Source organism: Equus caballus, chromosome 11 (genome assembly GCF_041296265.1).
Source record: "Equus caballus isolate H_3958 breed thoroughbred chromosome 11, TB-T2T, whole genome shotgun sequence".
Lineage (NCBI taxonomy): Eukaryota > Metazoa > Chordata > Mammalia > Perissodactyla > Equidae > Equus > Equus caballus.
The window spans coordinates 58,223,446-58,245,655 of NC_091694.1; the positions used below are offsets into that span (position 1 = coordinate 58,223,446).

The 22,210-nt window shown below is 40.0% G+C and overlaps 2 protein-coding genes across 45 annotated transcripts in view; one reads left to right on the forward strand and one right to left on the reverse strand.

The window, feature by feature from the left end:
• The window catches only part of PIGL (phosphatidylinositol glycan anchor biosynthesis class L), an 84,205-nt gene extending 75,299 nt beyond the window's left edge, over positions 1–8,906 (reverse strand). Inside the window, exon 1 of the mRNA XM_001504873.5 lies at positions 8,531–8,906. Within this exon, the coding sequence (XP_001504923.2) occupies positions 8,531–8,765 (235 nt within the window). The 5' untranslated portion in view covers positions 8,766–8,906. The remainder of the gene's footprint in view (positions 1–8,530) is intronic.
• Positions 8,907–9,286: 380 nt separating this feature from the next.
• The window catches only part of NCOR1 (nuclear receptor corepressor 1), a 160,704-nt gene continuing 147,780 nt past the window's right edge, over positions 9,287–22,210 (forward strand). For 25 of the 44 annotated variants that reach the window (XM_023653563.2, XM_023653566.2, XM_023653570.2 and 22 more), the window contains exon 1: positions 9,632–10,036. The gene's annotated coding sequence lies outside the window, so the exon portion shown is untranslated. Of the gene's footprint in view, positions 10,037–22,210 lie in introns of all 44 variants that reach the window. The other 19 variants (XM_023653565.2, XM_070228229.1, XM_070228251.1 and 16 more) reach the window with 5 other exon arrangements.

Here is a 22,210-nt window from a genome sequence, read left to right on the forward strand (position 1 = left end):
AACATAGAGTTACCATATAACTCAGCAATTCTCTCCTAGGTGTATACTCAAAAGAACCGAAAACAGGGATTCAAATGGATACTTGTATGCCCATGTTCATAGCAGCATAATTCACAGTAGCCAAAAAACGGAAACAATCCAAGCATCCAAAAATAGACTGGTGGATGAACAAAACGTGGTATATACAATGCGGGTATTATTCAGCTTTAAAAAGGAATGAAGTTCTGGTACATGCTACAACATAGATGAACTTTGAAAACATTATATTAATTAAAATATGAAACATAAATGGACAATTATTGTATGACTTCATTTATATGAAGTACCTAGAATAGTCAAATTTATAGACAGAATGTATAGCAGTGGATCCCAGGGGCTGGGAGGACGAATGAATAGGGAGTTATTGCCTAATAGGTGGGATTTCTGCATGGGATGATGAAAAAAGTTCTGGAAATAGATAATGGTGATGGTTACATAACATTGTGAATGTACTTAAGGCCACTCACTGAATTGAATACTTAAAAACGGTTAAAATGTAAATTTCATCTTATGCCTATTTTATCACAATAAAAAATATAAAAAAGAAATTAGATTTGCATTGAATAAGTATCTTTCACTTATGAGTTATTACTGTAAAACAGAAATTATATCTTTAAAATTGGTAAAACAATTTTGTAAAAGATCATTAAAATAAACAATTCTTAAAAAATACTGAGCATGTACCTATGCAGCCAAGATCCAGGAAGACTGCCATGGAGCCGGCCCCATGGCAGAGTGGTCAGGTTTGCATGCTCTGCTTCAGCAGCCTGGGGTTTGCTGGTTCAGATCTTGGGTGTGGACCTAGCACCGCTCATCAAGTCATGCTTTGGTGGCATCCCACATAGAAGAACTAGAATGACCTGCAACTAGGATATACAACTATGTACTGGGGCTTTGGGAAGAAAAAAAAATAGAGGAAGATTGGCAACAGATGTTCACTCAGGGCCAATCTTCCTCACCAGAAAAAAAAAAGAAAAGAAAAGAAAAGAAAAAGAAACACTGCCATATGCTATTATCAACCAATATATCCATACTTGTAAGACCTGTATTTTTTTCATTATTCCCAAAAGGAGCACATTAATACTGACCTTTACTAATGGAAACACTACTTTCCATTAGTTTCTCTGATCTGTGACTTACAGGTGGTCATTAACAAGGCCAAACATATGGGTAACTGTCTTTTTCTGAAATGACAGACATATTTGTATCAGATGGAATGAGAAGTATGCACTGCATGAGAACAGTGTCCAAGTCATTGCAATGAGCAGTTCCAACAAGTATTTCCAATACGAAGCTCTGTAAAATGCATTATATTTTGTTGATTATTCCCATTCTATACTTCATCAGGTTAGTCCTACCACGTTTTCTTTCTTTTTCACACTTGCATCTTTCCTTTTCACTAGTCACAGTCTTTGTCACTGGGGAACTTCTCTTTGGTTTCTGACATGATCTCCTCCCTAAGATTTATTAGCATTTCTTGCGTGGTTTCTCATAGTTTAAGAAAGTCCTTTATTTTTACTCTTAAAACTCTAACTCATTAAATAAACAAAAGCTCTGAAAAGCATGTAACATTCTTCAATTAAGTCAATACTCAGCAAGACAAAAAACTTTCTTTTTTAGGGGGAGAAAGATTGGCCTTGAGCTAAGATCTGTTGCCAATCTTCCTCTTTCTGCTCGAGGAAGACTGTCACTGAACTATCATCTGTGCCAATTTTCCTCTATTTTGTGTGTGGGACACTACCACAGCATGGCTTGAAGAGTAGTATGTGTAGGTCCACGCTGGGATCCGAACCCGTGAACCCCAAGCCATTGAAGCAGAGCATGTGATCTTACCCACTACACTACCTGGGCAGCCCCAAGACAAATATTTTTACAAACACTTATACATCATGTTAGGTTCAAAATAGGGGTGTGTATAAAGTTACCTGGCATATAAATTCTAAGCTTAATTATAAAAAAAGTAAGTAAATACATACTTAGAAATACACAAAACTCTTACAAATAGTTAACTTGCCAGTGAACACATCAGCATCAATATTTATAAATAGGCATTGTTTTCAGTTAGTCCATGGATGCCTATGTACTCTTTGGTTGGCACAATCATATGGAAATCCTATCAACCTAAACCTTAGAGAAAAGTACCTAAGTATTTATATATATATTTACAAAATAGCACCAGAGATATGTAACCTTTGAGTCATGTTCTAAAGCTTCTATAACTCCCTTAAAGAAACATAATTCACATTTTTAAATGTTACTAATTTAGTCCATTCTTACTAGGATGCAGTCAATACAGTCAATACATAAGATATTTTTTTAGGGGCTGGCCCAGCGACGCAGCAGTTAAGTTCGCACGTTCTACTTCGGCAGCCCAGGGTTTGCCAGTTCAGATCCTGGTTTCGGGCATGGCACCAGTACTTGGCAAGCCATGCTATGGTAGGCGTCCCACATATAAAGTAGAGGAAGATGGGCACGGATGTTAGCTCAGGGCCAGTCTTCCTCAGCAAAAAGAGGAGGATTGGCAGCAGATGTTAGCTCAGAGCTAATCTTCCTCAAAAAGAAAAAAAAAAGGTATTTTTTTAGAAATCTCAAATGTATTAACCAGAAAGAATAGTGTTAGACAGATGAGACTAATAATTTTGAGCTGGATTTAAACTTGTGTGTCAATAAGGAAAACTTTGAAGAATTATTCATGATTAAAGAGCAATATTAAAAATAACCTGATTAAGTTCTGTTTTAGGAAATACGGTGAATCAGATGTCTGCAGAAACCCTCTTAGCATAGAATACCTGAACATGTGAAACGTACGGCTGAACTAGCAGGAAAGCAAGGGCTCTCTTTGGAGGTCTGAGACAATATGTAAGCATGAATCCAGACAGGTAGGGTGGAGCTGAAGCCAGGGCGCCTTGAGAGTGTCTGCCTATGCCTGCCAGCCTAAAGTCAGGGCAGGAGGAGATAAAGCTCGGGCACAAATAAGGAGACCTCCACACAAACAGAGGACCTTCAAAAGGCAATAACTACAGTAGGTAGGTACAGTAGGTAGGAAAAAAGCACCCTAAACAGAGAAGTTGGGCTACATCTCTGCCTCAGACTGGGTTCTAGTGAAAGGAAAATAAAAATGTCACTTCCTAAGAATTGTTAACTACACATTCACCTTCGCTTGGTGTGGCGCGTCGTATTTTCCAAAAACAGCTTCAGCAATATTTCTAGTTCCACATGTAGTTCTAGAACCTTGCTCCTTCCTAGAAAGAGGTGGAGTCCATTTCTCTCCTTGAACCTGCATGTAACTTGTGCCTGCCTTGACAAACAGAATGCAGTGAAAGCGATACTGTGTGATTTCCAAGGCTAGTCCATAGAAGGCAACGTGGCTAACCCTAGCACAGGCTTTCTCTCAGGATATTTGCCCAGGAACCCAGCACTAGGCTGTGAGGCAGCCCAAGCTACATGGATTTAACATTTGCGGCTGTTCTGGTTGACATTTCTAGCTAAGTCCGGTGATTCCAGTCCCCAGGCTTAGGGTTCTCCAGCTGAGGTATAGACAACCTGTGTCGTGGGGCATAGACAACTGTGCTGTGTGAAACCATAAGAGGATAAAGTATTATTATTGTTTTAAGACACTATGTTTTGAGAGAATTTGTTACACAGCACTAGACAACTAATGCACTTGGGCTTGGACCCTTAATTTGCACTACCCCTGTGGCTTGAAAAATCTCAAATCTCAAATTTTAGTTTAGAGCTATCTGTGATGGGTAGTGCCCTTTGCTGCTTGGCTGAAGCAAAAGTAAATCATTAAAATACTGCAAATATGGTTCCAAGAAACATGTGCTTACAAAAAACCCCACAAAATACACAGGGAAACAAGTCACATAAAATGAGTTACTCAAAGAGCAGAATCAGACACACAGACTACAGAAACTGTAATTATCAGAACAGATCTAAGAGTTTAATATATTTAAACAAATAAAAAAGAATATCAACTATGAGAAAGTAACAAGAGACTATAATATTTGCAAAAAGAACCTCTTACTATGAGAAACAGATTAAAGGATAATATTACTAACCATCTCAACACACATAAGACTTTTGTTATGAAGATATTAAGACATTAAAGAAGGCCAATATAAATGAGGAGACACCATAAAATCATAGATGGAAAAACTATATATTGTAAATATGTCAATTTTACCTGTATTGATTAATAAAGTCAGTGAAATTCCAATAAAAATGCCAGCAAGCTTTTTCCTTAACTATTTCTGAATGTATTTGCTCTTCCAAAGCTCAAAACCAGCAAACACACCCTGAAGAACAACAAATCAGAGGGCTGGCCACACCAGATACTAGTGCTATAAAACCCGTAGTAATTAAGACAGCATGATAGCTGGCACAGGCTCATCAAACTGACTGAAAGAAGAGTGTATAGGTGAGAAATACACGGAAGTCTGATATGTGAGAGGTGGCAGCGCAGTCTGGAGGGGAAAGGAGGGGCTGAATTGGTTTTCCTGACTCCAATCTTTCCCTCCAAATGATTCTCCTTATTGCCACTAGAATGAGCTTTCTAAAACACAGAACTGGTTGTGTTAATTCTCCACCAAATGTACTCAATAATACCCTCCTATCTACGATAGCTTTCTCTCATATGATACTAACAGGTATTTCAGTGGTTACATAAATTGGAGAAGTGCTGGACTAAACAAAGTTAAATAGGATTTTTTACTGTAAGACTTCCCAAAGATATTGATATTCTAATAAAGACTGTGAACCTCTAAATGGGAGATAGCATATCTGGCTAATATCCCCAAACTTGTCAGGCCAAGGCATTTTTTTAAAATATCAGCTTGATGAACTAGTGGTTCTTGGAACATACCCTGGGGATCAAAATAGGTATTTCCTTAATTAACTGACTTAGCATACAAGGCAATCTGGGAGGCAGATTGGGTGTAATTGTTGAGAAAGGGCAGAGCCACAGGGACCTGGCTTCTCTACATTCTAGCTGGTCACTTTGGTCAAGTTACTTAACTTCTTTGTGATTCAGTTTCCATATTTGTAAAATGGCAATAGCAAATTATATATTTAAGTTATATATTTAATAGTGCCTATCATGGGATTGCTGAAAGGATTAAATAAGCCACCAATAACAAAATATATATATTTTTTCATGCTTCTCCCTGCCCCTTAAAACTGGAGATGTAGTTAGAATGAATTATTCATAAAGTCCAAGACTTACTGACGCTTTAACTAATGTCTAGAATGACTTGCTCCACTTCCTATATTCCTACTCCTATTTTTTTTATCCGTATGTCATTTTACTCACTTGCAAATATATCTGTAGGATGAATTACTAGACATGAAACTGTTAGGTCAAAGGATATGTGCATTTTTTTTACCAACTGCTATTTTTAAAGCCCAGCTCAAAAGAAAATCTCTTTGGAGAAGTTTCCTTAATCCGAACCCCCAAAAAGAGAATTCACGCTTTTCTCCATTTTGTGTACATAGTACTTCCTCCACTACACAATTACAGCTTTCATTATATTATATTACCAATTATTAGCTTCCCGTTTTTCATGTTAGAATGTGAAGTCAGGAGTGTGGGGAATATTTAATACATATATTTTTGATTGAGTTGGGGATTTTAAAAGTAACTTTAAGAATTACAAGAGAGAACAATTTAAGCAGCAAGTTGGATTCAGAAGAAATAATGAAACACAACAATAAAGGTACTGAGTGTTTAATATGCGACAAGGGCATGCTTTATATTTTTTATTTGAAAACAATTTTGATTTCTGATCGCAACCTACTGAAAAATAAGGAAAAACTTATTAAAGAATTTACTGCACCTATGATACTTTGCAAATAAAATCCAGGTTTCTCTTGCAGATCTTGAAACAAACTTGCTTATAATCTGACTCCCACAGTTGTAGTATAAAATATAGGTAAAATAAAAAGCAAACAAAAAAAACACAAGGCTATTACTAGCATCTGTTTACAATTAATATCCTTAATAGGGAAGACTGAGAAGTGCTTAGATCCAAATTTGCAATATATATGAAAAATGGTTTAAGATGAGTGGCAACAAAGGATTTTAAAGGAAAAAAATAATATTAAATCAAGAAATGTCACTAAAATCATTAATCAATGCTAGAGATAGTGCTTTATTAAGACAGATACTCTGTCAGCGAGTGTAAATTGGTATGTTTTTGGGAACTGCAATATGCATGCAAAGCTTTAAAAGAGCCGATTTTAGAAATCAGTCCTAATGACATAATATGAAATACATAGATGTTCACTGTTATTTGCAATAGAGATAAACTGGAAAAAAGCCACTAAATATACATAAAGGATGATGAACTAAATTAAGGTTTATCTCTATGAAATCACTTAAAAGGCTATATATTAAAATCTTATTAACATGGGCAAATGTTTAAATTAGAAGTTTCACAAGTACACAGTCCTTACCTTGCTCGTTTTTATTGTTTTTTTATTTTTTAGCTAAGGAAGATCCCCCCTGAATTAACATCTGTTGCCAATCTTCCTCTATTTTGTACGTGAGCCACTGTCACAGCATGGGTACTGATGGATCAGTGGTGTAGGTCCGGGCCAGAGAACCAGGCCTGGGCCACTGAAGCAGAGTGTGTTGACCTTAACCACTAGGAGACCGGGCTGGCCCCCGTTTTTAATGTTTAATCCTCAGGGCATAGAATAAGGCCTACCATATATACTTTCTTAATTAAGTCTTTTTTATTAAGACTTTTTTAAAAGCAGTTTTATATTGACAGCAAAATTGAGGGAAAGGTACAGAGATTTCTCATATACTTCCTGCGCCCATACATGCACAGCCTTCCCCATTATCAACATCCCCCACCAGAATGGTATGTTTGTTACACTTGATGAACCAACATTGGCACCCAAACCTATATAACAACTCAAAAGCTATAGGTGACATTAGGATTCACTCTTAGTGTTATACATGCTATGGGTTTGGACAAATGTATAATGACATGTATTCATCATTATAATACGATAGAATATTTTCACTGCCCTAAAAATCCTGTGTTCCACCTATTCATTCCTCTCCCACCCCCTTCCCCTGATCTTTTTACTATTTCCACAGTTGTGCCTTTTCCAGAATGTCGTATAGCTGGAACCATACAGTGTGCAGCCTTTCAGAATGGCTTCTTCCACTTAGTAATATGTATTTAAAGTTCCTCTATGCCTTTTCATGGCTTGATAGCTCATTTTTTTAGCATTTAATAATATTCCATTAGCTAGATATACCACAATTTATCCATTCACCTACTGAATTGCTTGCTTCCAAGTTTCGTCAATTATGCAGAAAACTGCTGTAAACAGGTGTGCGCAGGTTTTTATGTGCATATAAGTTTTCAACTCCTTTGGGTAATTACCAAGGAATGTGATGGCTGGATGTATGGTAGGAGTATGTCTAGTTTTTTAAGAAACTGCCAAACTGCCTGCCTTTCAAAGTGGCTGTGTCATTTTGTATTCCCACTACCAATGAGAGTTTCTGTTGCTCCGTATCCTCACCAGGATTTGGTGTTGTCACTGTTCCGGATTTGGGTCATTCTAATAGGTGTGCAGTGCACATAAATTTTAAATAAATATTTGCTAAATAAATGAAAAAAATAATGTTAAGTGAAAAAAATAATGTTAAGTGAAAAAAATTGTACAAAATGTGATTTCTGTGAAAAATCTGTATAGAAAAAGAAGTGGAACGACACAACCAAATGGGAAAAGAGGTCATGGGCATTTGTAAAAACAGCTTTATTGAAGTATAATTTTACATACCATAGAATTCTCCCCTTGTATAAGTACAGTTTAATTACTTCATTTATACAGTTGTGCAATTATTAACATTATACAGTATCACGGTCAATTTTTGTTTTCTCATCTTATCTTCTCTGGGAGGACTTATTCTTTGAAAGGCCCCTTCACTGAAAGCTGGGCGGAGTTGAACTCTAAAACTACCTATAATCACTTTTTAGTCTAATGATCTGAGTCTGTCTTGATGCACAAAATGGATTTCAAAAGCAGCAGGAAGGTCCTTTCCTATCGTTAGAAGTAAAACTTTAAGGGTTGAGCAGGCACGATACAGCACAGATTCTGTTTGGTGGACCATGGTAAGATCATTATTCTTGGTCCTTCTCCAAATACAAAGGTCCCACAGAATAATGAGTCCAGCCGCAGTTTCCAACGGAAATCCAGACCAAATGTGAGCAGCTCGCTTGTGCTCCTCAATGCTGCTAGCAGAGAGTAGAGGAGGCAGAGTGCGGACGTCCCCAGCCCTCCCCGGGAGCTGCCGCTACTGTCCTCAGGCTAGGACCACCGAAATTCCGTGAAGCGCCCAGAGAAGGCACCTTCCGGGTAGCGCTCACTTAGCCGCCTACGTCAGAGAACAGTCCGGGAAGAAGTCGACTTAGGTTAGCACCTACATCCCCTCACAGCCCCAGCTCCCAACGCCCCGCCTACCGCCTCCTACCTGCAGAGAAGCAGAGAAGGGACACCCGGTGTCTCAGGCGGGCCAAGCCTAGCACGGTGGGAGCAAAGAACATGGCTTCATCGTCTGGGTGCGCGATCACCAGGAGGCTCCGGCTTCCGCCTCCCAGCAGGCCAGCCTGCTCCTGACTCTTCATTCGTTCCGAGGAGTCCCAAACCCACAGGAAGCCCCAAGCTAAGACCGCCGCCGCCAAACACAAAAGACCCACCACTTCCATGGTCGGCAACTGGCACTGCGCCTGCGCAATAGGGAAGGCTGCCGCTGAGCCTGGCTCCGGCGGGAAAACGGCACTCGCGGAAATTGCGTTCCGAGTTTAAGCTCGTCCTTGTGACCTGCTCCAATGGCTTGAGGGGGTTCCTGTTGGGGTTTACACTGACGCCTCCCGACACTTCTCTGTCGAGTTCTGTCCACTTTATGCAGCATTTACGAAGTCTTGTGCCTCGGTGCCATCCAGCTTTTTTTGCCCTGGTCTTTTCTTACAGTACAGTGGGTTTAGAAGGCAGTGTTTCACAATAAACTCCCACGTCTTGTAGTATTACGAGTTCCCTGCTCTCTCCGGTTCACCATTTTGTAACTCACTTCTTAAAACCCGGGACTTTCTCGTAATTTTATAGTTATACAGCCCCTTATCTATATGATACACCTACTTGGTTTTCCTTCTCATTTTGGGATGTGGAGTGGCGGGTTCGCTAAAGGAAAAGCATGCAGTTACGAGAAACCGTCCAGTCATTTTCCTAGAAGAGCAAGGCTGAGAGTGCACTTCGTAGTCGCGAGGGCCACAGGCTCCTCTGACAAGTGACTTTAGACTAAGGACCTACATCAGGGACAAACCGGCTTCGCCCGGCATGTCAGTGACGTCTTGGTGCGAATTACAGACGGAGCCCCGGGAAATAGCTTGGGTGGGTCGACGTGCACCCCTCCGGCGCCCAGCACGTGGGGACCCGGCTGCCCTCCCCGAAGCCCGGGTCCCGCGGCATGGCCTTGCGTCCTTCCCTTTCCCACGCCCGGGGGAAGGCCACAAGCGCGCGGGGGCCGGCCGGCTCGCGGCGGGCGCCGCGCCCGGGTGCGCGATGGCAGCGCGCCGGGTCCGGCCGGGCACGGCGCCGCCCCGGCCCGTCTCCGGTGGAGGGGACCGCCGCCAGGCCGAGGGCAGACGTGAGGGGACCAGGCGCGAGGCCACCCAGGAAACTCGGCCGAGGTAGGAGCCACGCTCGGCCAGCGGAGGGAGTCGGTCTCCCAACTCTCCGGAAGGAGGAGGAGCCGGCGCCGGAGCCGCCTTAGCCGCGGCCGCCGGGGCTGGGGGAGGGAGAGGGGTTGAGTCAAGATGGCGGCCAAGGTGGCGAAGCAGCAGCGGCGGCGGCGGCGGCGGCTGGAGTGAGCGCCCAGCTCGCCGCGCCGAGCGAGGTCCCGGGGTAGGGACGCGCGCCGGGGCCGCGTCCTGCTCCTCAGGCCCGGGGCGCGCCGGCTACCACGCCCCGCCTGCTCCTGGTGAGTAGGCCCCGGCGCCCGCTGCCCCGGCCTCCCGGGCCCGGGTCGCCCGGGGGCTTCCGAGGGCTCTCAGGGTGCCGGCCGCGGGGGCAGCTTCTCGGCCGGGCGAGAGGCGTCGCGGGCCCGGCACGTCGGGACCCGCCCCAGCCGCCCGGCCTCTTCTCCTCGGCCGCCCAGCGCGAGTCGGGCGCGGCGGGGAGCTGGGCTAGGCGAGCGGAGGAGGCTTATGGAGTTTGGAGGAAGAATGGGCTGCGGCCGGGCCGGGCCGGGCCGGCGGAGAGGGGCTCGGTAGAGAGGGGGCGTGCGGCGCCGGAGGGCCGACTGAGGGCGGCGGGGAGGGCCCGGGGACCCCGGGTGCGGCCGGCACAGGTGGCGGGCCTGGCTCAGTCTGAGGCGGAGTTGGTGGCCGTCTTGGGAGTGTGGACGGGGTTAGGGAGGGTGACAGTGATGGACAAGTGCGTGAAGAGCAAACTAGTTCACCTTTCTAACCAGACCGCTTCGGGGTGTAATGGCGAAGGGCGAGTGGTGGCGGAGATGGTCAAGATCGGAACCCGATTCCTTCTGTTATTATTGGTGTTTTAATGAGCGAAGTCGATGAATTCTCTTTTTTGGGGGAAGAGGGGTTTGAGAAGCTGTAATTAAGAAATCAGTCTTAATGGAGAGGAGACGGAATTCTTCGAATTAACTGGATTAGGTACAGTCGTGCGGATGGGAATAAGTGATATTTTTGAAAAATGTTGCTTAGGAGGTGTCAGTTTTCTTTTACCAATGTGGCATGCCACAGTGCCACTTCAACAGAGTTAACCTTGAAGAGTAGTGGTATGGGTAATTCTAATCTTTGGGATTAGTATATTCACCTGCATCAGATTTGCTTCCCTAGTTAGATCCTAATTGTATTAAAATTTACGTTCCTTGTGTGCACTCTGGTGAGGCAGTGATGGGAGGCGGAACGTTGTGTAAAGAGCAACAGGCCCGGCATTTTAAAATGCCTACAAATATTCATTCATTCGTTCAACATATCTTGATCGGTAGCTGCTGCTGGTGAGTCACATGTGATTGTCTCTTGGATAATTGGAGAGTTGATGGCATTATTTAATTTTTAATATTTTTTTTGGAAAATGTTTTAATGTATCCATGGAGATATTTATTGGATAAATCAACTTGCCTGGGCTGAGGAGCAGACCGATTTTAGAATCTTGTTTAGATATGGGTAAAAATTACAGAAGGAATAACAAGTTGTTGGAGAAAGAAATATTGTATTTTCTCATTGTTAAAATCCAGCGGAAGTTTATTTAGTTATTTTAATATTTATAGTACACAGTTGCTTTGCCTTGCTTTAAGCACACCTGTTAGTGGAAATCAAGGTTAATACACACTTACATATAAATAATATGCACATAACATGCATACAAACGTAAGGATGTGATTACTTGCAATACCAAAATACTCTTTCCTTTTACGAAAGCTTTGCCATATGTTGAACTACTCCCCCAGAGAAAATATGATACAGAGTCCTGATTCTTTCTTTAACTTTGTGACATTTTGGAACATGCTCAACCTTTCTGTGCTTCAGTTTCCTCCTCTGTGATAGTAGGAAAACATCTGCTCTCCTAGGATTAGCTGTTGTGAACCTAAGAGAGTTGAGTTATGAAATTGCCTTAAACAGATCCAAAGGGTTATAATTCTGTGAGGTAGTAACTGCTCCCTCTGCACTCCTGAAGTGCTTTATCTGCACATTTCTCATGGCGTTTACACTTTCTACCTTGTATTTAGGTATTGATATACCTGTTTTATCTCCTCTTGAGGGCAGGATAAGCCTTTCTCTGACTTTATGTTTAAGGCATCGTGTAGGATTTTATTTTCTATGTAGGATATTGACACTGCAGATGTTTGTTGAACGAATAAACACTGTATTCTAATCAGAAAAACGTATTCACATTACAGCTTATCAGAATATACTGTTATCTGCTGTGACAAATCCATATAGCTGTGATTCTCTCCATGGCCTCTGAGGAATATATATTTTTAACTGGATATCTTGTTGGATTTAATCATATAATAAAACTTAAGTATTTGGCCTCACGTAATTTTTTAAAACACAAATGCTCAAAATTGACTTATGTTTCTTTGCATTTAATTGAGCGAAAGTTCTAATGCTGGGCAAATTGAGATTAGTCAAGGTCTTTTTGGCTTTTTTTTTTTAATTTGTGAAGTGGTGAGATTTTCTTGCCATAGCTATCTGCAGTAGAAAGCAAAGGCCTTTGAATAGTCCACAGATTGATGTAGGTAAATGTCAGGCTATTTGTTACTCAGTTTCTTGTGCATTTGTTTTGTTATTCAGTTTTAATTGTATTTTGTGATCTTACTTGCAATTTCAAATTCTTAGTGATGCCTGGGAATGATAGAGAGCTCCCATATTTAGTTACTTCCAACTGTTCTTTTACTTCAGCTATTAGATGTTACTAGAATACAGTTGATCAGAATTATAATATATGGACTTATTTGTTGATTAGCGATTTGTGTGTAGTTCATTCACTTGTTCAACTGGTGTGAAGTGCTTTTTATGTTCAGGGCACATCGCTCAATGCAGTAAAGGTGTAAAGTTGAGCAGATCAGTTACGTGCACAAATAACTGAGTATATAGGTTGCCTGATATTTTGCCCTTTTCAGGTTTGAGGATGCAAACAGGACATTTAGATGGTTAAGAAAACTTTCTTTTTCTATTAAGACTTCTTAGGAATATTGAAAAGCTATGAAAAGCTTCTGTCATGTAGCAATAACTGTATGTAAAGCATCTGTTTTCTATTTTGGTGTTCTTGTGGTGGTGGTTTTCCTTGAACATTTTTACTGTTCTTTACGATTTTTTCCGCCCCAGAAGCTTGTGTGGTCAAAATCTTACTTGGGTAGTCTTCAGATACAACATGCTTGTTTTTGTGTGTGTCCTCTTTGCATCTGAAAGCGAGACCATAGAAAGCCAGCTGAACGTTCCTGTTGAGTTCTTCAGTTTGGTTCTTCCATGTGTGCTGGTGTTATTTTTACTTAAAAGTGATCTCAGAAACAAATCTAAATTGGTTAAAATGCCAATAATTTATAGAAATATAGAATGTGAAGTCATATAGATTATCTAGTCCTACTTGTTCTACTGGTGAATAAACCGAGGGTCAGAGAAGTGAAGTGATCTGCCTGAATTGTTGGAGTTGGGCAGTAGCAGAATCTAATCTTCTGACCTCCAGTGTAGTTCTAATTCCATCACACCATATCATCCATGGGATGATCCAGTGAGATGATTGACAGTTACTTGAAACAAAATTTGGGGTGGATGAGGAATGAGAGATCGCTTATTCAGCTTAGGTATTGAATTCAAGGTACTTCTTAACTTTAAGTTCCTGCAATGAAAATGTAGTTTGAAAAAAATTGGTATTGACTTACATCACTAATATGATGATCACTGGGAATTATTTAGTTTGCTTAATTTTTTTTTTTAAGATTTTATTTTTTCCTTTTTGTCCCCAAAGCCCCACCGGTACATAGTTGTATTTTTTTAGTCGTGGGTCCTTCTAGTTGTGGCACATGGGATGCCACCTCAGCGTGGCCTGACTAGCGGTGCCATGTCCGCGGCCAGGATTTGAACTGGTCAAACCCTGGGCCGCCGAAGCAGAGTGCGCAAGCTTAACCACTCGGCCACGGGGCCAGCCCCTAGTTTGCTTAATTTTTAATTGGCTATGATGAATATCTTCTTAAACAAAAATGTCATTGAAGTTATCTGGACCTAGTGACATTTCATGAGATTTAAGCATTACAGTGATGGAAATTTTATTATGCTAATGATTAGGTACCTCTGAGACCCAAACAGATAGGTTAAATTGTTTTATAGATTAGCTATTGTTGGCTTCACTTACTCTCAAACTTTTGAATTTTTTTATGTATGAAAGACTTCAATTGTTATATAAAAGCTTAGATAAATAGCATGAACATGAACTGTATTCTTAATGCTATGTTGAAAAACACATGTAGAATATTAGTTTGCTATAGGTACTCATGCCATAAAATTTATTTGAAAGGAAAAAACATATTATTCTTTTTAAACTGATATCCTTACGTGAATACTGAAGCATGACATATTTCTTTATGTCATTTGGGCTCGTAATTAATAGGCCTGTTCTGTGTTGTGTTGAGAAGGTTTGTTTTTTTCTTATACTATACTCTTTTCTGGAATCCTATTTCCCTACCTTACTCTTCCACATCTAAATTCTGCCTGTTTTTTGAGGGTTTGATCACATATCTCTTCATCCAGGAAGTTTCTGTCCTGTTCTCTCTTCTCCAAAGATGTATATTTCTCATTCTAGAAATTCTTAATGCTTAACTTATGCCTCTATTATAACATCATAGTTATTTATGTATATGTCCATTTAATCCCCACGAGACTATAAGCTCATTGTGTGTATGTCTGTATCTCATTTGTTTTTTAATCCTTCCCCTACCCCCGCTCCCAGAATGACGCTCCGCCCCTAGGAAGTGTGTAGTAGAAATTTGTTGAAGGCGTGTGAAAAAGAGCCTAGCCACTAGGGCTATTTGATACGGTTGTTGTAGAAGCTGACACACATGTGGAAACTGGATGATGAATACTTTTTTGGAATTAAAAAAAGGTAAAATTTCGCCGCTGTCAGTGAGATAAAATGTCTACAATCAGTGAATTATCAAAGCATTTCTTTAAAAAAAGTTTCTGTCAGTTTACTGGGATTTTTGGGAGAAAGAGATAGTAAACGTGGGATTGGTTCATTTCAGACTATTTGTATTTCCAGGTAATATTAGAATAAGAATGTATTAATTTATATATGCAGGGAATTTGGGAGTAGTTTCAGTGCTAGGAAAAAATTGTGAATGAAGAATATGAAATCGTTGGTTTGTAGGATTATTATAGAATCCCTTTAAGGGATCCCTTTGAAAGAATAGCACTGGTAAGTTTTATATCAAAAATTAAATCTTTGGGGCCGGCCCTGTGGCCTAGTGGTTAAGTTCGCAGGCTCCGCTGAGGCGGCCCAGGGTTTCGCCGGTTCAAATCCAGGGCACAGACATGGCACCGCTCATCAAGCCATGCTGAGGCAGCATCCCACATACCACAACTAGAAGGACCCGCAACTAAAAATACACAACTATGTACTGGGGGGCTTTGGGGAGAAAAAGGAAAAATAAAAAAATCTTTAAAAAAATTAAATCTTTAAGTAGATTAGTCAAGAGCAAAGGAAAAGTCAACATTATCAAATTATTTTTACTTTTTTCCCCTCTCACAGTGTCTACTTGAGGAATAAAACTTAGGCTATTGTTCTTTTTTTCTTTGTTGTACATGAATAAACTGATAATCAAACCAGAATAAATTAAGGTTACATTTTTCTGTGAAAATCTGACTCTTAGCTTTGTTATCAGGATAACCTTTATGGTTACAGATTGCCTCTCCCCTTATACGTTTATTTAACTGACAGACTCCTTTCTTGACATTTTTGTTGTCATTCACAGTTCAGGGTCATAGTAATCTGCTTTAGGCAGTTCATTGCCCTTGGCAATAGCATATAGATTTGTATGGTTTTGAAATATTTGTTTTAAGTAGTAATCATCATGTCTTTGAACTCCTGTTCAAAGATGTTTAACTTTGTATTAATTTTGAATAAGTTCTTTTAATTCAGTTTTGAATTGCAATGACTTTCAGGTATTTGGAATGAAACCAGAACTTGTGCTTTCTAGGAGTTACAGCCTAAAATATACACAGTGCATATATATCCGCTGTAGGGAGTATATAGTCCCTTAACTTTGTATGTATGTGTATGTGTATGTAGGGGAGGGAAGAGGTGTGGAGGGAAAGGAGGAGGGAACTGAGCAGAGCTGAAAGGAGGGGAGGAATGGAAGGAGAAGGTACTCTCTATTGACACAAAAGCATTTTAATGAATGAAGGAGGATATGTTATTTAAAAATCTTTAGTTGTCTTTCATTTATTATAAGTGATACATTATTTTACAGAAGTATGATACAGAAGTATATAAAGACATTAGAAGTACTGCTTCTTAGATGAAATCTGCTGTTGCATATTCTTTCAGATTTTTTTCTGTAGTGTAATTTTCTGTATTATGGGATCATAAGATACTGTTCTTTTGTATGTTACTGTTCCATGTTGGTATATTTAGAGCTACTGAGTATTCCACATATGAAAAGGCCATAATTTGTTTAATAAATTTATGGCCACTAGTGTTTTGTTTTGACAGAAAAACAAAGCCATAATGAATTATCTGTGTGCTTATTTGTATACTTGTGCAAGCAGCCTTGTAGGATAGATTCCTGAAGTGGGTGCTGTTATACGAATAGGGTAGATTTGGATAGATATTGACACAAGTGTGTGGTTATGCCCCAAATCTTGGCCAGCTCTGGATATTACAAATTAAAACATTTTGACAATTTAAGAAGTGAAAAAGAAGTCATTCTAATTGGCCTTTTTCAGTCACTGTTGAGGTTGAAAATTTTTTAATGAGGGAATTTATTTCTTTTATAAATTTTCTGCTTTCATTCTTTGGTTATTTCTTTTCTTTTCTTTTCTTTTCTTTTTTTTTTTTTGAGGAAGTTTAGCCCTGCTGCCAGTCCTCCTCTTTTTGCTGAGGAAGAGTGGTCCTGAGCTGACATCTGTGGCAATCTTCCTCTATTTTATATGTGGTATGCCTGCCTCAGCATGGCTTGATATGCAGTGCCTAGGTCCATGCCCAGGATCTGAACCGGCAAACCCCAGGCTGCCGAAGCAGAGTGTGCGAACTTAACCCCTGTGCCACAGAGCTGGCCCCTGTTCTTTGGTTATTTTTGATGGGGTTATTGGTCTTTTTCAGATTGATCTGAAGAGCTCTTTACATAGTAAGGTATTCACTTTTTCCATGTGTATGCGAACCCCTCACCCCACCTGCCATCCTCCCTGCTATTCTTTTGTGGTATTATGTAGTCGGATATATCCAACCTACGTTGCTGGCTGTATGACCTTGGGCACGTTACTTAACCTCCCTAAGCCTTAATTTCCTTGTTTGTAGAATGGAGATAATGTAAATAACCGATTACCATAGTGGCTGACACATAGTAAGTAAATAATAAATGTTAGCTGTCTTCAATATTAGTCTATACATGGCTTCTGAGTTTCATGCTCTACTTAGACCTTCCTTACTCTAAAATTTAAAATATTCACCCATCTATTAAACTGAAAAAGAAAAGTGAGGAATATTACGTACAGTATGCTACTGCTTGTTTTAAAGAAGGGAAGATAATGTATACATATTTGCTTGTATATCAGGATATTTCTGAAATGAAACCCAAGAAACTGGTAACGTTGGTTGTTGTAGGAAGAACTGAGTGACTGAGGCACATGAGGAAGAGAAAGACTTTTGATTGTATAGCTTTTTGTATTTTTAAAACAAAGAAGTCCCCAGATTTTAATTGAATACACGTTTATGGTTTCTTTTTTATTTTCTTTCTTTTCCTTTTCTTTTCTTTTAACTTCTAATTTTTTTGATCCATCTGGAATTTATTTTGGTATAGGAAGTGAGATAGAAATATATTTTGGGGGATATACATGTGCATGTTTTTCCCCCAAATAGTTTGCCAGTTGTGTGGCAAAGCCATCCTTTGCTTCGCTGATTGGATTTGCAACTTTTATCATTTACTAAATGTATTTGGAGCTGTTTCTAATGTATTTATTATATTCTTTTGATATCTTGTTGTAATATGCTTTAAATTACTATTGTTTTATAATTTCACTACTGGTAGGGTTAGTCACCTGTTCAGTTACCTTGTTCTTTTCAGACTTTGGCAATTCTGGTCTATGTATTCTTCCAGGTGAACTTTAGAATCATTCTATGAAGTTCAAAAAGAAATCTTGCTCAGATTCTTATGGGGAATATTGAATATTGATTGGGAATATTGAATTTATAGGTTAATTTTGGGAAAATTGACACCTTTATGTACTTCCTGTCCTTTTATTCAAATAGACTCTTAGGTTCTTCTGTAGGTTTTCTTCAAATAAGTTCTGCACATTTCTTATTTCTTTTGTTTAACATGTGCCTTAGGGAATCAAACAGGGAGTTTATATTCTAGTAAGAGAAGACAGAGTATAATCAAGGAAAACAACTAATCCATTTCAGATTGTGATTAATCTATAAAGGAACCAAACAGAGTGATGTGATCTAGAGTAACTGGTAGGAACCTACTTCGTAGGGTTGTTGGGAAAGACCTTTCTGAAAAGATGGCATTTAAACTGAGACCCTCAGTTTGAGGAGGAGTCAGCCACGTGAATGAGCCAGGAAGAGCATTCCAGGCAGAGAGTAAAGGAGGACAAAGGCCTGAGGCGAGGAAGGGCTTGGCGCAGGCTGAAGGAACTGGAAGGAAGCTCCTGTTGCTGGGGCCTCCTGAGCTATTGGGAGGGGAAGCAGGCCAGATCAGGTTGGACCTTTTGGGTCATAGTAAGTAGCTGGGATTTTATTTGAGGTGCATGGTAGCCCCTGGGGAGTCTTAAGCAGAAGATTGACATGGTCTGATTGATGCTTTAAAAAGAACATTTGGCTTTTTGAATGGAGAAAGTATTGAAGAGGGAAGTCAAGTTAGGAGTTTCTTGCAACTAGGGATGAGGATGAAGGTAGTTGAGATGGAGAAGCATGGGAGCCTTTTTGGGTGAGGTGGAGGGGCTGGAAGGAAGAAGAGGCCCTGCTCTTGGAATGGGTGTTATTGAGAGCTAAGCACTGTTGGGTGCTCAGGAGGCCCTGCGAACAAAACAGAGGTGGTCGCGGCTCTCACAGGTGTCCGGTGGTTTTGTTTATTTTTTATTTAGCATTCAATAAATTTTCAGTCGTTTGCTTTTTTCCTTCTTTATTTTGGTGTAGCCCTTAGAAATGGAGTCTGTTCATTAGCCTTGTTTTATTTTGGCTTCATACCCTTTAGCAGCCTCTGTTAGTGGGTCAAAGGCGAGGCAGCAGAACATGATCCTTAAGATATCTGTGTCTCAGTTAAAAAAATTACCTTGGGGAAGTTACTTAGTGTCTCTAAATAAAGCTTTAATTAGGGATAATAATGGAATGAGTGTTGTTTTTTTTTTTTTAATAGACAACTGGAGTGAGTGTTTTAGGTGAGCTCATGTCCTCCAAGCTCCTAGTATATGACAAAAGCTCAATAAATGCAAACTTTTTATTATTCTCCTTAGGTATTGTCATGTCTGTTAATTCTGGCCAAGCATCTAAAGTTAAAATTATTCTGATGTCAATGCTGTTCTTTTTTGTGTTAGTGGAGGAGAGAATTGGCCAATAGTTGTCCATTTTGGCTTTGAAATATATTCATTCTTATAGTTGAAGGAGTAACTATTGCTCAATCCAGAGAATTAGTTCAATACAGTGCAGCTACACCACAGAGCTCTCAGTTGCACTGTATGCTACTGCTGTCTTGGGAAACTTCTCCTGTCTCACTTTATGTAGGCATAAAGCAGCATAATTTTTTTGTTTTTTTGTTTTTTTCATCAAGAATTGTTTATTGAATGCCTATATTCTTAATCAAATAATTATGCCCTTATTGATGTCTTTCCTTCAATATCATACTTTATTGAGGATGGGATAGTTTAACCTAAAAGGCCTTTTTCTTCAGCTCCCATTCATATGTTTTCTAAGTGAGATGTCATAATGTCAAAAGAGGTGTTTTACACATTTAATACCTTGTTAATGGCATTCCCCCAGAGTAGCTGCTTTTTTTTTTTTTTTTTTTTTGATGAGGAAGATTGGCCCTGAGCAAAACATCTGTGCCAGTTTTCCTCTATTTTGTATGTGGGATGCTGCCACAGCGTGGCTTGATGAGTGATGTGCAGGTCTGCATTGGGGATCCGAACTGGCAAACCTGGGTTGCTGAAGCAGAAGGCATGAACTTACCCACTGCATCGCTGGGCTGGCCCCTCCTTTTTTTTTTTTTAAAGGGAAGAACAGGAGATGTTTTATTGCAATTTAGCACCATTCTGATCTCTTACAAATTACAGAATTCACTTTGATGATTTCTGGTTTCTCTCTCTCTCCTCTCGGGAAGGCTGGACTCTGAGGTAGGCTCAGGAGATCCTCTTTCTTTAAATCATCACCAGTCTGGAGAGTCTTAGGTGGTTGGGATACCCCAGGGGCGTGGTCCTTCTTAGCCTCTCCTTGCCTAAAGTACTTTTGGAATTGGACTAGAGTTGGGCTGCTTTATGAGAATTAGTGTGACCTGATTTTCCTCAGTTAGTAACCAACATTTTGGCATCTGCCATGTCATGGAGGCCATTCCTTTATCTATCCCATACTTTTTTTTTTTGAGGAAGATTAGCCCTGAGCTAACATCTGCTGCCAATCCTCCTCTTTTTGCTGAGGAAGACTGGCCCTGAGCTAATATCCATGCCCATCTTCCTCTACTTTATATGTGGGACGCCTACCACAGCATGGCATGCCAAGTGGTGCCATGCCTGCACTGGGATCTGACCCGGCGAACCCTGGGCTGCCAAAGCAGAACGTGTGAACTTAACCACTGTGCCACCGGGCTGGCCCTTGAATTGTGTATTTTGTAGGGTCCTTCTTCTGCTTTGGTAAAGTGTGGGCTTCTCCTCTGTTGTGACCCTTGGTGGATTCATTCTTGGTCATTTGAGGAGGCATCTGCAGTATAGTATATTTTTATGTACTATATATGCGCCACAGTAAAGTATATTTTTAGCTTTTGTTCCAAGGTAGCTTAGGCCACCTTGAAAACCTGTCCAAGTACATTTTGGTTATGCGGAGCTTGTAGGCCAAAAGCCAGGAGATCTTGGTGAGAGGGGATTGGATTTTTTTTTCTGATGATTGTATTTGGAATTTTGTTATTGCAAGATAAGTTTCCTGTTGAGTAAATTTGTATGTATGTTTATTACTTCAATATGGGAAGATTCAAAAAAGAATTTAAGTAGACCAATTTCATTTTACTGTGTTTTATTGCTTGTTTGCAAAATATGGGAGGCTTGCTCTGGGTTTATCTGTAAAATTCAGATAAAATGTGCCCTTGTTAATTAGAACGGTGATGTCTAGTTTTAGAACATATAATATTCCCATCCTAAAATATGATTACATATGTTTATGATATAAGTGAATTGCACATAAAACCTTGGGTAGGTTTCTTAAACCTTTTGCAGAATTTTTACGTTTCGTGAGTCAAGCATGTAACTAACCCTGAGTTACTGAGTTTGGGTACTAAGGACTGAACTTAAAATTTGAAATTGAAGGTATTCTCTTCCCCTTCAGCCTTAACTTCAAACCGGATTCTTTTATTTCAGTTGTTTTCAGACTGTAAAGTGTTTCTGTGGCAGTGTCTTGGTGAGTCCGGACTGGAGTGAGGGTGGAAGGCAGGACTAGGGGGAGAGGAGACTGAAAAGATAGATTCTAGGTTCCCCACTCTCACTGAATCAGAATGTTTCTCTTTTGTCTATTTTATGCATTTGGCTTTCATGTAAGATGTTTGAGGAAAGAGTGCTGGTTAAAAAACAAAAAGTTCACTGTTGCCATATGTCTCATGGCTGGATTTTGAGGAAGGAGGTCGTGTTGGTCTCCAAGCTGCAGTTCTTGTGACCAGATGTAGGCTTCTTTGACCCGTAAATTTGGATGCTAGTACGGGCTAATCTCTGATTTTCCCGATGTTTTATTGCCACCTGTGTTGGGCTCATAGTACCTGACTTTATTTTATTTTTGAGATATTCAAGTTAAACTTCACTGAAATCACATGACAAAACTAGGACATGATGAAAGATTACTGACAGAAGGGAAACATGGACAAATCACTTGACTCATATTTGAGTGACATTGAATGCAAGTGTTGAACTCAGGACTCACCATTGCTGAAAATTAAAAAAAAAAAAAAAAGGAAACCACAACACCGTACTACATGGCTTTCTCATGTAGGCCACTGTTAGAAAAAAATTTGGATGACCTTGAGCTAAGCTCTTTCCTTTTGCTTCTCCATTCCATTTATAGCTTTATTTACTTAGGATATCTGAGTTGAGAAGAGAGCTCAGAGATAGATCATGTAAGCATTTGTTTAGGGGTACAGATCAGAGTTCGAAAACTTTTATGAAATATTTGTAAACATTCACATAGTAAAATACAGCAGTAGAAAGAATGAAGAAGCTCTTTA